The following is a 12,753-nucleotide window of genomic DNA, read 5'->3' as shown; positions in this document are numbered from 1 at the left end:
TATCATAAAATCATGTGCACCAGTATTGTGTAGTGTTCTGTAAAGAATATGGTTATCCACAAAGAGCACTAACTTTTCAAAACTCTGCTACTTGAACAACTTTTTGAACCACTGATCTAAGTAAGAGCAGAAAGAGGTAATAAATAATTATGGAGATGTTCTTGTCAACACTAGTTTGAATTATATGGAAGCAGTTAAGATAAGCAGATTTAAGAAGAACACTTGTGAGTAACTGGGAACAATTTTCAATGCAGAGTATTTTCTTATACATTTAGGTCACTTTAATAAGACACTATAACTATTTGTATCATTTCTGTTAAGGTATAATTACTACATTTTGGAAGAAAATAGCAAAAAATAAGAATTTTTTTTCCTTATGTAATAGAGACTTGACATTTACTTTAGAGATATATGGCATCTGATTTAAAAAGCATACTGTTTAGTATAAAAACCTGTTAATGATCATCTTTACTGACATTTGACTTCTATTTTCAGCACCCATTGGCCATCTTGAACATGGAATTGTCTCTGAAGCAGGTACTTTCAAATTTTTGTGTGAAAGTTAACCATAAAAGCAATGGGCTGCTTGAATCAAAGTTTTTTTGGAGAAAGTTTATTTCCATGGAAATTGGAAGATAATTTTAAGAAATGTAAAACGTTATTTGTTTCTCTTGTAATTAATTAGAAACCATAGTTTCAGCCTTGCCTTGGGAGAAATGGAGCCAAATTTCATTAACTGAACGATGCATTCTCCCCTTCCTTTGAATCCTAAAAATTGAACTTACTTTCCTAGTCTCATGAGAATGCTATTCTACCAAGCCCGTTAGACATTCATGTAGATTATCAACCCTAACCATTACAAAGGGTCTTTAATCTGGGAATGTAGGGAGTTAGAATATGAACTGTGGTGGCAAACAGCCCAACAGCCAACCTTCGACATACCGCATAATGTCGAACTCTCAGAATCAATTTCCTCAACAGTAAAGTTAGAAAAACAAAATCCACCTCCAAAGTTTGTTGAGAGTTTAAAGAGGATGCTGCATGCAACGTTCTAAACAGAGGGCAGGCACGTAAGTGTAAAGTAAATGGTAACTATAATAGCGGTAATAATGTTTATCATGATTTCATAACTCTAATATGATATTCCAAATCACAATTGATTCAGGAGATTCAGACTGCATTATCATTTCTATTTGCACCCCCAAGATTAAAAAAGCCATATGATATGTTCAACATCAAGATGTGGCAAAATTGTCTTCATCATTACAGCTCCTATGAGAGAGTAATTTTTTTAAGGAAATAATCTAAATAGTTTTCTCCCTCAGGTCTTTTTCATTTATGTGTTCATTCACTTATCACTTATTTCGTGAAGGCCTACTACTGTGTTTAAAAGGTACATAAATGAATGAATGACATGGCTCACCGTTAACCTCCAAAAGCTCACAGTAAAGAAAGATGCTAACACTACAGAGTAATAATAGGAGTATATACTAGAGAGACAGAGATGAGAAAGTAGCCTAAAGGGATCCAGAAGGAACAGGGAAAGATGACTGAAAGAAGAGACATACAACTTGAATCATGAAGGGTGGTGTAGTTAACCAGAGATATTAAAAGGGGAATAGAATGGAGACACATATGCCAACCAAAAGGGGAGAATCTTTGCAAAAGTGAAGAATGAGAGATCATAGCATATTCTAGTAAGTTTGTGTACAATAAGAGCACAGATCATATGTGTTCAATGAGGAAGAAGGCTAGAAATGAAGACTCTGGAGAAGAAGATTAGGCACATCTTTATATATCCTCCTAAGAAGTTTAGCAACGTATCTTAAAAACAATGAAAACCCTTGGGAGCCTGGGTGATGCTCACCTGTAGTCCAGCTACTCAGGAGCCTGGGATGGGAAGATACCTTGAGCCCTGGAGCCCAAGTCCAGTCTGGGCAACATAGTGAGATCCTGGCTTTAAAAAATAATTAAGGAGGAGGGTATTATAGTAAAATTTTGTTTTTAGAAAGATCAGTCTGGTGTGGCAGTGTGTAAGATAGATTAGGTTCTGGGGTAGAGGTGGGGGTTGCTGGAAAACAAAATTGAAGCCAGCAGAAATAGTTAGGACACTTACAAGTAATCCAGGAAAGAAGTGATAAGGACTGAAACAAAGGCAGTGGTGGTAGAGGTCGGGGAGGAAATAGATTAGAAAATTCTGCGTGAGAGAATGGAAATGAAGTGATGACAGATTGAATGTGAGACAAAGAAGATTCAACGAAAACTCCCAGATTTCTGTCTTGGGTGACTTGGTGAATGAGGTGCTGCTCTCCAAGGTGGGGCAGGAGGAATAGATTTAAAGGGGTTATTATGTTCATATTTATGTTGTTTTCAAGATATCTTGAAGTCTTTTTTACCATATAAAAGGTAAATACATAAGAATCGAAAAGAGGGAAACCCAACATTTAATTCGAAAAAAAAAAATCACAAAGGAGGCAAATGTCTTACAAAAATAAAGAGGGAGCAGAGAAAGTGAAGAGAATTTCAAGGAACATATAGTCATTAGTGTCAAAGAGTATAGAAAATTTCAGTAAAACAAATACTAAATAGTCTTCACTGCATTTAGCAACTAGGAAGTCTTAACTGACAGTTTAATGGGTGCTAGAAGTTTAAGACATATTTCTGTAAGTTGAGTACTATGTTACTTACGCCAGTATCTATTTCTAATGTGGATTTCCCTCCTCTAATGCTTGAAATGGTCTAGTAGGGTTGACCATAAGTTCTTTTAAGGCACAGATTGTGGCATATTCACTTGTATCACCCCTTCCCCTCCACCACCAGTACCACAGATACTCAAAAGATTGTATGAGGGAAATAATGCATTTCTTTCGGGACTTATGTTGAAAATGTGATTTTACTTGCTGGGTTTTTCAGTATCACGCAGCCTTTCATTTGTGATACGGCATTCCTCAAGCCTGTTTAATACTTTCTTCAGAGTGATAACAAATACTTTCTCTACCATTTGTAACCCATGTTCTTTCAAGGATCTGTACTTCATTAACAAATGAAATGGTTGATTGAAATCATGGGAATGCTTTATAAATTTACTTTCTGTCATCTCTTATATAAGGAGCCATGGCAAGTCTTGGGAAGACTGTGAGCTTTGCCTATAGCATCTGTGCTTGACATAATCTCTCAAAGTACATTTTCTAGTATTGAGAAAGAATTTGACATCTTAATTCCTGTCTAGCAGCTGGTTTTTGACCTTCTGAAATTACTGCCAAGCTTGTAGAATGCTGTCCGTTTCAGCATCAAAATCTTCAAACCACTATCCAAGGATAGAAATGATTGACTTATTTTACTCCTCATTATGTTTCGGTACAAGTGTTTCCATTGGGCAGGACATCCAGGGAAACAGATTTAGAAGTATTATGTGATATTCAAGAAAAGGAAATTCTTAAGACTAGTCTGAAAGATGCTTCTAATTCATTTGTTTTGCCCAATTTGCAGCAACAATTGTACATTGGTTCCCGAGATGGATTTGTTCAGCTCTCCTTGCACAGATGCGACACTTATGGGAAAGCTTGCACAGACTGTTGTCTTGCCAGAGACCCCTACTGTGCCTGGGATGGAAATGCATGCTCTCGGTATGCTCCTACTTCTAAAAGGTGAGAGGCACATTTAGTTAATATAAAACCTTCCTTTTTACAAGATGAGTGTCTCACATTAATGCCTTGTCTTGTGGTTTAAGTTAAAGAGAAAATATATAGAAACATGGCCTATGGAAGGAATATTGAAATCAAAATATTTTTTATTTCAATATTCTAATACTACTGTATTCTAATACTATTGTAATATTTTAGAATATTACAATATTCTAAAAATACTCATAATTATAACTTGGTCAATTTCTGCCACCCATATAAGTAAATAACATACAGTTTCCTTGCTTTTTGTAGTTCATTGCTTTATGTGCTCTTAGAAATAATGGTATTTTGAGCCAACAATTCCAAGCTAGGAATTTATTCTATACACACATGTGCAAAAGTACCACAAAGTTACATGTTCAAGAATATTTATTTCAGCACTATGTTTATAGTGAAATAACTGGAAACAATCTGAATGCCCATTGAAATGCCTCACGCTAGCTAAATATATTATGTTAATGAGTTTTCAATGTCAATTATAGTAACATTATTTTCTAAAGTATTCAGAGTATATTTTCCTCTAGATGAAATGTAAGCAAATTTATTTTTAGGTCTTTTTTTTAAACTAACTAAAAGGCACATGTTAGTCTCATTACCACGTGTACACTTTTTTTCTTTTTGAAATGTTATTGATTTCTCTAATTCTAAATTCTAGGAAATTACAGATTGAATGTATAGTTCAACAGCAAATATAACTTAAAATTAGAAAGCATTTTGTATTTCCTGAAATCCTGGAATTAAATTAAAATGGGCACGCATGATTATTAGAAATCAAAAGTTAAAAGTCACTCACATTTTGTTACAGTTTTTGCCTAAGAATATGCTCATTATAGTGAGTCTTTGGGGAATGCTTTCCTGGAAGCAGAAAAACAAGAATGCTCATTAGTTGGTAATGAACCTTCAGTTTGATGAATTGACCCTGTTCCTTAAGAAGCAAAGATTTAAAAACATTCTTGACCTTATGTACCTTATACCATCATAATTTTTTCTTCTTGCATTTCCCAAGACTGTATCTCTGATCTTTCAGACATGCCACTGTGATGTTTTCCCTTACCTAACATAATGTCATGTGAGCCAAAAAGATGTGTACAATGGATGTATCTTGTCATCTGTTCAGCATTACCCTCAAGGAACATCCTAGATATCACAAAAGGTTTATTGGTACTTTTTTGATCTGTGAAGTGGCAAAATAAAGTAGCCAAAGCAAATGAAAATATGCTGTAAGAGTGATATGCAGCAGGGATTTTTGTGTTTTAAATAAAATAGTTACTAATTTCTTTTAAGGAATATATGTGACGTAATGCAAAAGCCATTGTTTATTATTATCATCATAACCACCAGAAAAACAATTTGAGCTACACATCAGCAGATAGAAATAACAGGTAGTCTTTTATACCATATTGAACTTGTAATTCGATTTCAAGTTACAGTATTTAGTTTGTTGCTTAATTAAATCTATGCAATAATGAATCTTTACATGACAAGGTGTTTTGTATTTGTGTGTAAATTCCTATCCACTGACTGAGTTCTTTTATATATTATTATTTTCCCAGCGACTGACTTAAAAGAGAGTAGATTTCCCCATTTTACTGATATAAAACCTAGATTCTATTTTTCTTTAACCTTTTTTGTTGAAAATTTTGTGAAAAATCAGATAAAAAGAAAATAAGCATAATTAAATAAAATTCAGGTCATCTCATTGTCTAAGCAGGATTTATTCTATTAAGATCCCATTACCAGGAGTTATTGTGAATTAATGTTAGATCGATTGGAATATTGACTTGCATTTAAGTTGAGCTAGAAGACAAGCACAGTCCTGCCACTGTTATTAGTATTAGATGTAGCCTTTCTATATAATGGTAATCCTGTTTGAAGTTTTAATCAGTTTAATCCCCTTTCTGTAGGAGAGCTAGACGCCAAGATGTAAAATATGGTGACCCCATCACCCAGTGCTGGGACATCGAAGACAGTAAGTACAGGTTTGATATGCTTTTTCTCCCATTTAAAATGTTAAGTCCACTCTTTGTGTGCCTTTTTATTATATGAGTTAAGCCATCTATTATATAGGAAAATCTCTATTTTGTATAATGCACATGTTCTGGAAGAGCAACAGGAAATTTTATAAATCAGCCTGTCTATGTGCCTAATTGAATAATCCTTTGTTATATCATTATTTGTTTCATATGTCTTTTAAAATTCCTAAACTGTAGCTTTTGTTTCTTTTTTACTACCTTATCCATCCTTGTAAAGTTTGAAAACGGCTATTAGAGATAAAACAGGATATAAGAGAAAACATTTGGACATTTAGAGTCACTCAAAGAGACCTCCCAGAAGTCCAGTAAAAGTTTAGGTCTTATTAGAATTAAGATTTTAGGTAACCTATACTTTATTTATATTCATCTATCAAATTATATATTCATTTAATCAATAAATATTTATTAAGTGACTTCCTGTGCATGTAATTGTCCTGGGTATACTATGTAACTAAGAAATTCCTTAGAGAGCTTATGATTCTTTGGGGAAATATCATAAGGCACAATTAGTGATAGGGGAGTTTAGTGAAAGAGAGATCACCAAGAGGCTGTATTGTTTAGAAAAAAAAATTATCATGGAATAGAAGATCTTGAAAGTCTGAAGAAGGGCAGTGTGGGAGACTAGAGAGGAGGTCTAGTGAGTTAGCCTGAAAACAGAAAAACAAATCTATAAAGTATATATTCCAGAGCTTTAGTTACTCTCCACTCTCAGTCTCTGTTTTAAGATAGAAAATATATGCACACACACACACACACGTACACACATACAAACTGGTAGAAGAAGAGCAAATATGTAACACTGTTACTAACCACCCCACCAATGATGTATATAACCCAGATTTCATAATCTATAACTGGTGGTCTGGTAGTGTTTTCTTGATTTAAAAACAAAATAATTATTTTTAACTTATAACTTCATTCTTCTGAAAAATAAGTCTTGGTCCAGATTAGTGTGCTTGGCTTCTTGTTCTAATGTGCAGGTGTTTCACTGCAATGTCCATTGTTTTAGTTAGAAATCATTACTGTGTGATACACATGAAATTCTCTACATATATACATGTGAAATTTATCAGGCATGACTATAGGTATTGAGGATACAGCAGTGAACAACAAAGGAAACAACAAAGAAATCTGTGCATTCATGATACTTATATTCAAGAGTGTGTTAGGGGAGACAGCAGGCAATAAATACAAAAACAAGTAAAATAAATGCTATGTCAAATGATGTTATAAAGAAAGTGATAGAAAATGTAGTTGCTGCCTAAGGCACTCACAATTTTTGCCTTCACTTTATCATATCCTATTCATGCCATAACCCACTGCACACAGTCTTTTCTAATAATCATCATCATTACACTATCCAATCCATTTTTGTCAAGGTCACTGGCAATTTCCTCCTTGCCAAATCCAAGGTCCAATTTTCAGTTCTCATTATCGCTTAATTTCTAACTCCCTTTTGTTTGAAACTCTTTTGACTTCCATGCATTCGTGTGCTGGGGACAGTTGATGTGGCCTCATATAAGTTGGTCGCTTACAATTTTGAAATTTTGTGAGCTGATTTTAAACCACTGAAAGCTTGAATCAGACTTGGTGCAAGTATTTACACCAGCAAAATCAGCAAACAATACAAATCAGGTTTCTCGTTGTTTTGTTGTTTTCAGAGAAATGATGCCCCAGCACACCTATGTGCCCTTGTACCATAACCTTCTGGTTTACCTCTTACTTTGCAGACTGTGTCTTCTGAATATTCTTAGCTTTCCTTTTTATCCCACCTTTTAAATACTGGAGTGTCCAAAGTCCCTTTCCCATTCTCTGTCTACTCGCTCCCTAGTACTGTCTATTTCAACATCATCAGAGGGTATTTCACTCCCAAATTTATAGTCCAGTTCTGAACTCACCCTTATGTGCTAGACACGGACGCTTGTATGCCTACTAAAGAGCTCCACTTGAAGGCCTAATTAGCATCTCAAACTTATGTCTGAGAAAGAATTTTTGTTATCTTCTTCAAGACCTATTTGTTCTGAAGACTTTCCTGTATTAATAAATTGCACACCATTCACCCAGCTACTTATGTCAAAAAGCAGCTAGGAGTCACCTTTATAGGATTTTCTTTCTTTCACATCCTATCACCAACCTCGCAGTAAGCCCTTCTGGCTCATGGCCAAGCTCTCCTACTTCTCATCACCTCCACAGATGCCAGCCTAACTGAAGCCATAGTAGCTCTCCAGTAGCTGCTTCACTGGTCTCTCTGCCTCCACACTTGCGCCACTCCCATATGTACCCCACTTAGTAGTACACCCCACTTACTAGCCAGAGTCATCTTTTTAAAAACTTCAGCCACAGCATGGCATTCCCTTACTCAACATTCTTCAGTATCTTCTTAGAACAATTGGTGAAAAAGTCAAATGCTTTTACTGTGGCACGTAAGATGATTTTTGACCTGATCTCTAGTATATTCTCTGACCCTCCTTCACATCACTGTTGCTAGATTCACTTAGTAGCTTTCTCTTTTTCAAAAGCACCAATGGGGTTGCTGTCTTTTGTATGTTTGCATTCGATGTCCTCTGTATCTGAGGAACTCGTTTTTCAGATGTTTACATAGCTCCATCTTTACATCAATTAATCCTATGCTTGAACGTCGATTCTTCAGAGAGACCTTTCCTGATCATCCTATCTAAAATACTTTTTTTTGCCCTTGGTATTTTCTAATCTCCTTTATTGTTTTGCAGCAGATATTCCTTCTTTATTCATTTACTTGATTACTTTGTCTATGTAACTAGAATGTAAGTTTCTGGAGGGCAGTGAATTTCATATTCGTCCTGTCATATTATCCCAGCATTTAAAATGATGTTAGTGTGTTAGGCACACGATAACCACTGTGTAATAGACAGTAAATGGAGGGATATTCAGATGGATAGTATTTGAGCCATGCCTTCAGGAGAAAGTTAGATTTTATAAAGTAGATGAATTAACAATAATTAAAATCAGAAAGAAATCACATAGGTTCAGTTAAGTTTGTGACGGTCTCTATGTGATTCTATTAAGTTTATGTTTACTTTATAGGTGCTAGTAGCTTTTTCATATTGCTCAGAAAAGTTGATTTTAAAATAGAAGTAACTAATACCTGTATAGAAAATTGATTGGAATATGAGAGGCTAGAGACAAAGAATCAGTTGTGGGAGTTGGAGTAGAGATTGTGAAGATATTTACAAATTAAATGACTTGTTTCTAATCCACCATAAATGTACCCTGCACTTTATTAGGAAGTCAAGTCTTGAATAATTGGCAAATATGCTTTTTTTCTTCCTTATTTTATTACTTTAATTGTCAAAAGCTGTGAAACTGCATGATTATCAATGACATAAAATCAGCAATACACGCAGAAAAATAGTTTAACAACATTAAAGAGATCAATTTGACACTTCAATGACAGCTATATATTTATTATAAAGAGGTATTCTAGGCATTTTACTACGAAAACATTTTTTGATTGCTTATCTGGAAGAAAAAAGTACTCCAAAATTATCTTACATGTCATAAGAAGGTATTTTAACTATTTCAAAACAATATTGTATATAACTTTTGCACATTTAAAAAATAGGTCATGGTAGAATCAAACAAGTTGAATATATCTTATCTGAAATGACTGGGAGCAGGAGGTTTTTGGATTTCACATTTTATCAGATTTTGGTATATTTGTATATACATAATAAAATATCTTGGGATGAGACCCAGATCTGAACACAAAATTTATTTATGTTTCATGTACACCTTATACACATAGCCTTCAGGTAATTTTGTATAGTATTTTTAATAATATTGTGCATGAAACAAAGTTTGTGTACCATGTACCATAAGAAAGTAACAGTGTTATTTTCTCAGTCACTCATGCGGACAATCAGTAATTTTAAGGTATCACCATCATTCCTAACTCTGAATTTATATGCTACCAATAAGCAATCATTTTCTTACCTTATTCACACATAAACTGTATTTGTGGCCCTACATTTTGACTGCAACCCATCATGTGAGGTCAGGAGTAGAATTTTCCACTGTGGTTAAGGTTCATGCTGAAAATGTTTTGGATTATGGAGCATTTTGAATTCCAGATTTTTGAATTAAGGACATTTAACCTGTGTGTGTGTGTGTGTGTGTGTGTGTGTGTGTGTGTGTGTGTGTGTGTATAATATGCATACTTCTATATACAGTATAAAAATTTTTAAAGTAGAAAACACAATTCAGAATGGAGGTAACAATAAATTCATTTTCATTTTCATTGAAACTGATGTAGAGATGTCATAGACATTATTTTTACTAATTTGAAAAAATAGTTCAGATAATGAGCTATTTTTTTCCAGTTAATTTCACCAATTTATCTTTTACTAAATTGACCAATTCTTTGGTTAAGTCAGTCTAATTCCATTTCTCCTGAGCCCTTGCCCCATGACCCAGGAATCAACTTGCATCTCCCCTACTTTGTTGACAAAATCCCTTTCTCAGGAAAATGGTATCTGTTATTATAAGATAGTGTATGTCTTTCTTTTCCATGATTGGCACCCGTGATCTTTCTGTGCATTAGGAATTTATTCACTGAAAATCACAGATAGATATAATCTGTTGAACTGGTGGAGATAGTTGATAGACTACAGGTTTTAAATGGAATCTACACATTTTGAAGGTTAGATGAGGTTAATTCATGATGGTGTCAGCATGCTTGACTTAATCCTTGCTGGTAAAACACAAATAAAAGTTCAAAATAAGTTTCTTGAAAAGAAGCCTAACTGTTTAATATATGTGCATTTATGCCATTTGCTAATAATTTGTATGTTCAGCTTTAGGATTCACTTGGTCCCTTAAGCCTTATTCTAGCTGATGTCTATAGTGCTAAGTAAGCCCATCTGAAAATTAAGATATCTGAATATATGATGAAATAGTGAATATTTGGGCCAGGCTGAGCAGCTGTCATTTTTTATTTGATCAAATTTGATCCAGAGCTCTTAGATCACACATGGGACACAGTCTTTATCTACTCTAGATGGAATTTATTTCAGATGGTGCATTGATTTACAAGAAGAAGGTGTCTGAGACACTGTTTAAGCATCCCCTTAACTATCTCACAGCGTATGTGTATCAGGCTAAAAAAATCCCTCTGCATAAAAAAAAAAAATTTAAATGGTAGATTAATACAGATAAGACCCAGATTTTGAGTATTAATGCATCTGGCTTATAATCATCATTGCAGAATTTTATCAAAAGTGTAGATCATTATACTTACTTTTCTGGTATCAAAATTTTGTTATCTGATCAGCTCTGTGGCTAATTAGAAATTTCTACCAATTCATGATTGATAGAAATGACCTTTAAAAGTAAAGCAAACTGCTCCTCATGAACCACCTACAGAATTGTTTCTATTTTGTACTAACAAAAAAGTGTTAAAGCACTAAAAGATGCAAAAGGTTTATTCAGCTCAAAGGAAGAAATCTCAGTGTATAGAGTTAGATATTATGAATATTATTTTTTAAAAATCAAGTGCAAATAGCTGATATATTGATGAAATAATAAAAATGACAATACAGGGATAAAAATTTAAAAATCAATTTATTGAGTAATATTTATCTCAGGTAACAATATTATACCATCATCAATTTCCTTTCTCTTTAATAATGTATATGATTCTTTCCCCATGGCATCTGTTCTGAATCAGTCTGTTTTCCCATTGCTTTTAAAATCAGGTCAAGGTTAACCTCTTAGTCCATGTTTGCTTTCCAGGCATTAGTCGTGAAACTGCTGATGAAAAGGTGATTTTCGGCATTGAATTTAACTCAACCTTTCTGGAATGTATACCTAAATCCCAACAAGCAACAATTAAGTGGTATATCCAGCGGTCAGGAGATGAGCATCGAGAGGAGGTAAGCTGTTGTCATCAAAGAATACTCACCTTGAGAGAAATAATGTGCAATTGAGAGACGTTTAACTTTTAGTGCTATGTGCTGCTCTCATCATTATTTGATTTAAAAAGCAGTTTTTGCTCACTAACACCAAAGGTAACAATAACTCTGAGATAAGAATAGGCCGCTTTCACACAAATGTATTCATAAAATATATTTAAAAGGAGACTAAATTTTCTAAAGAAATTTACATCTTTTTTCAAATTCCATATTTCATGGATTGCCTATATTTAGAAACAAATCTCTGACTAATAACAAGAACACCGTATTTTTTCCCCACAGTAGAACAGTGACTAAATTTTAGTTCACATTGTGTTCAATTCAGATCATGAGATGAAACATGTTGAGGTTGTATTAAAACAGAAATATCTATGTTTATCAAATTATATAAGCAAATTAGATAAGTATCCAGACATGTTAAACTAAGGACACTGTAATGAATAATGGAATGAACACACAGGATTCAGAATTACATATCTTGAGTTGAAACATGGTCCTTAAACCTTTGGTAATGTTCCTGAGCTCCTAGTTTTCTGTGAACAAAATAAATTTAAAAGTTACTATAACATTAAGTGAGAAAACTAAATTCTACATATGAGAATGTAGAATTTCAAAAAGGAGGCTCTCACAACTGTAAATTATGCATATAAAATTACAGATACCCTAATAGTGAGGATATTTTACATGTGGATTAAAATTGTCTAAAATATCAGCCTTATTGGCAAGTCTATAAACATCTAAAATAGTAATGGAATTAAGTAAAACATTAGTACACAAGAGTGGATGTCAACCTCAGATAATTTTGTTTCCAGAGTGCTGACGTTAGGCAATGTCTGGAGACATTTTTTAACCTCACAGCTGGGTGGGTGGGGGGCTGAACGGTTGCTCCTGGTGTGTGCTGCGTAGAGGTCAGAGATGATTCTAAGAATGAATCCTACAATGCACAGTCCCTTACAATAAAGAACTGTCTCACCCCAAACATCAGTGCTTCTGAGGTTAAGAAATCTTCAAGTAAAAAAATCAAATTTTATCTTAAGAAATTGATTAAAGATATAGTTCCACTCATATATGAAGAATTTAATATTA

The 12,753-nt window shown here is 33.9% G+C and overlaps 1 protein-coding gene across 3 annotated transcripts in view; it reads left to right on the top strand.

Annotated features, from left to right (window-relative positions):
* Positions 1-12,753, top strand: part of SEMA3D (semaphorin 3D) — a 194,846-nt gene that overhangs the window by 174,662 nt on the left and 7,431 nt on the right. For all 3 annotated transcript variants that reach the window (XM_010344898.3, XM_074379343.1, XM_074379344.1), the window contains 4 exons: positions 496-537; positions 3,490-3,647; positions 5,591-5,655; positions 11,489-11,628. In XM_010344898.3, the coding sequence (XP_010343200.2) occupies positions 496-537; positions 3,490-3,647; positions 5,591-5,655; positions 11,489-11,628 (405 nt within the window). The remainder of the gene's footprint in view (positions 1-495; positions 538-3,489; positions 3,648-5,590; positions 5,656-11,488; positions 11,629-12,753) is intronic.

This window comes from Saimiri boliviensis, chromosome 10 (genome assembly GCF_048565385.1).
Source record: "Saimiri boliviensis isolate mSaiBol1 chromosome 10, mSaiBol1.pri, whole genome shotgun sequence".
Classification (NCBI taxonomy): domain Eukaryota; kingdom Metazoa; phylum Chordata; class Mammalia; order Primates; family Cebidae; genus Saimiri; species Saimiri boliviensis.
The sequence above is the reverse complement of the archived record's forward strand: the minus strand, read 5'-3'. Positions and strand labels throughout refer to the sequence as shown.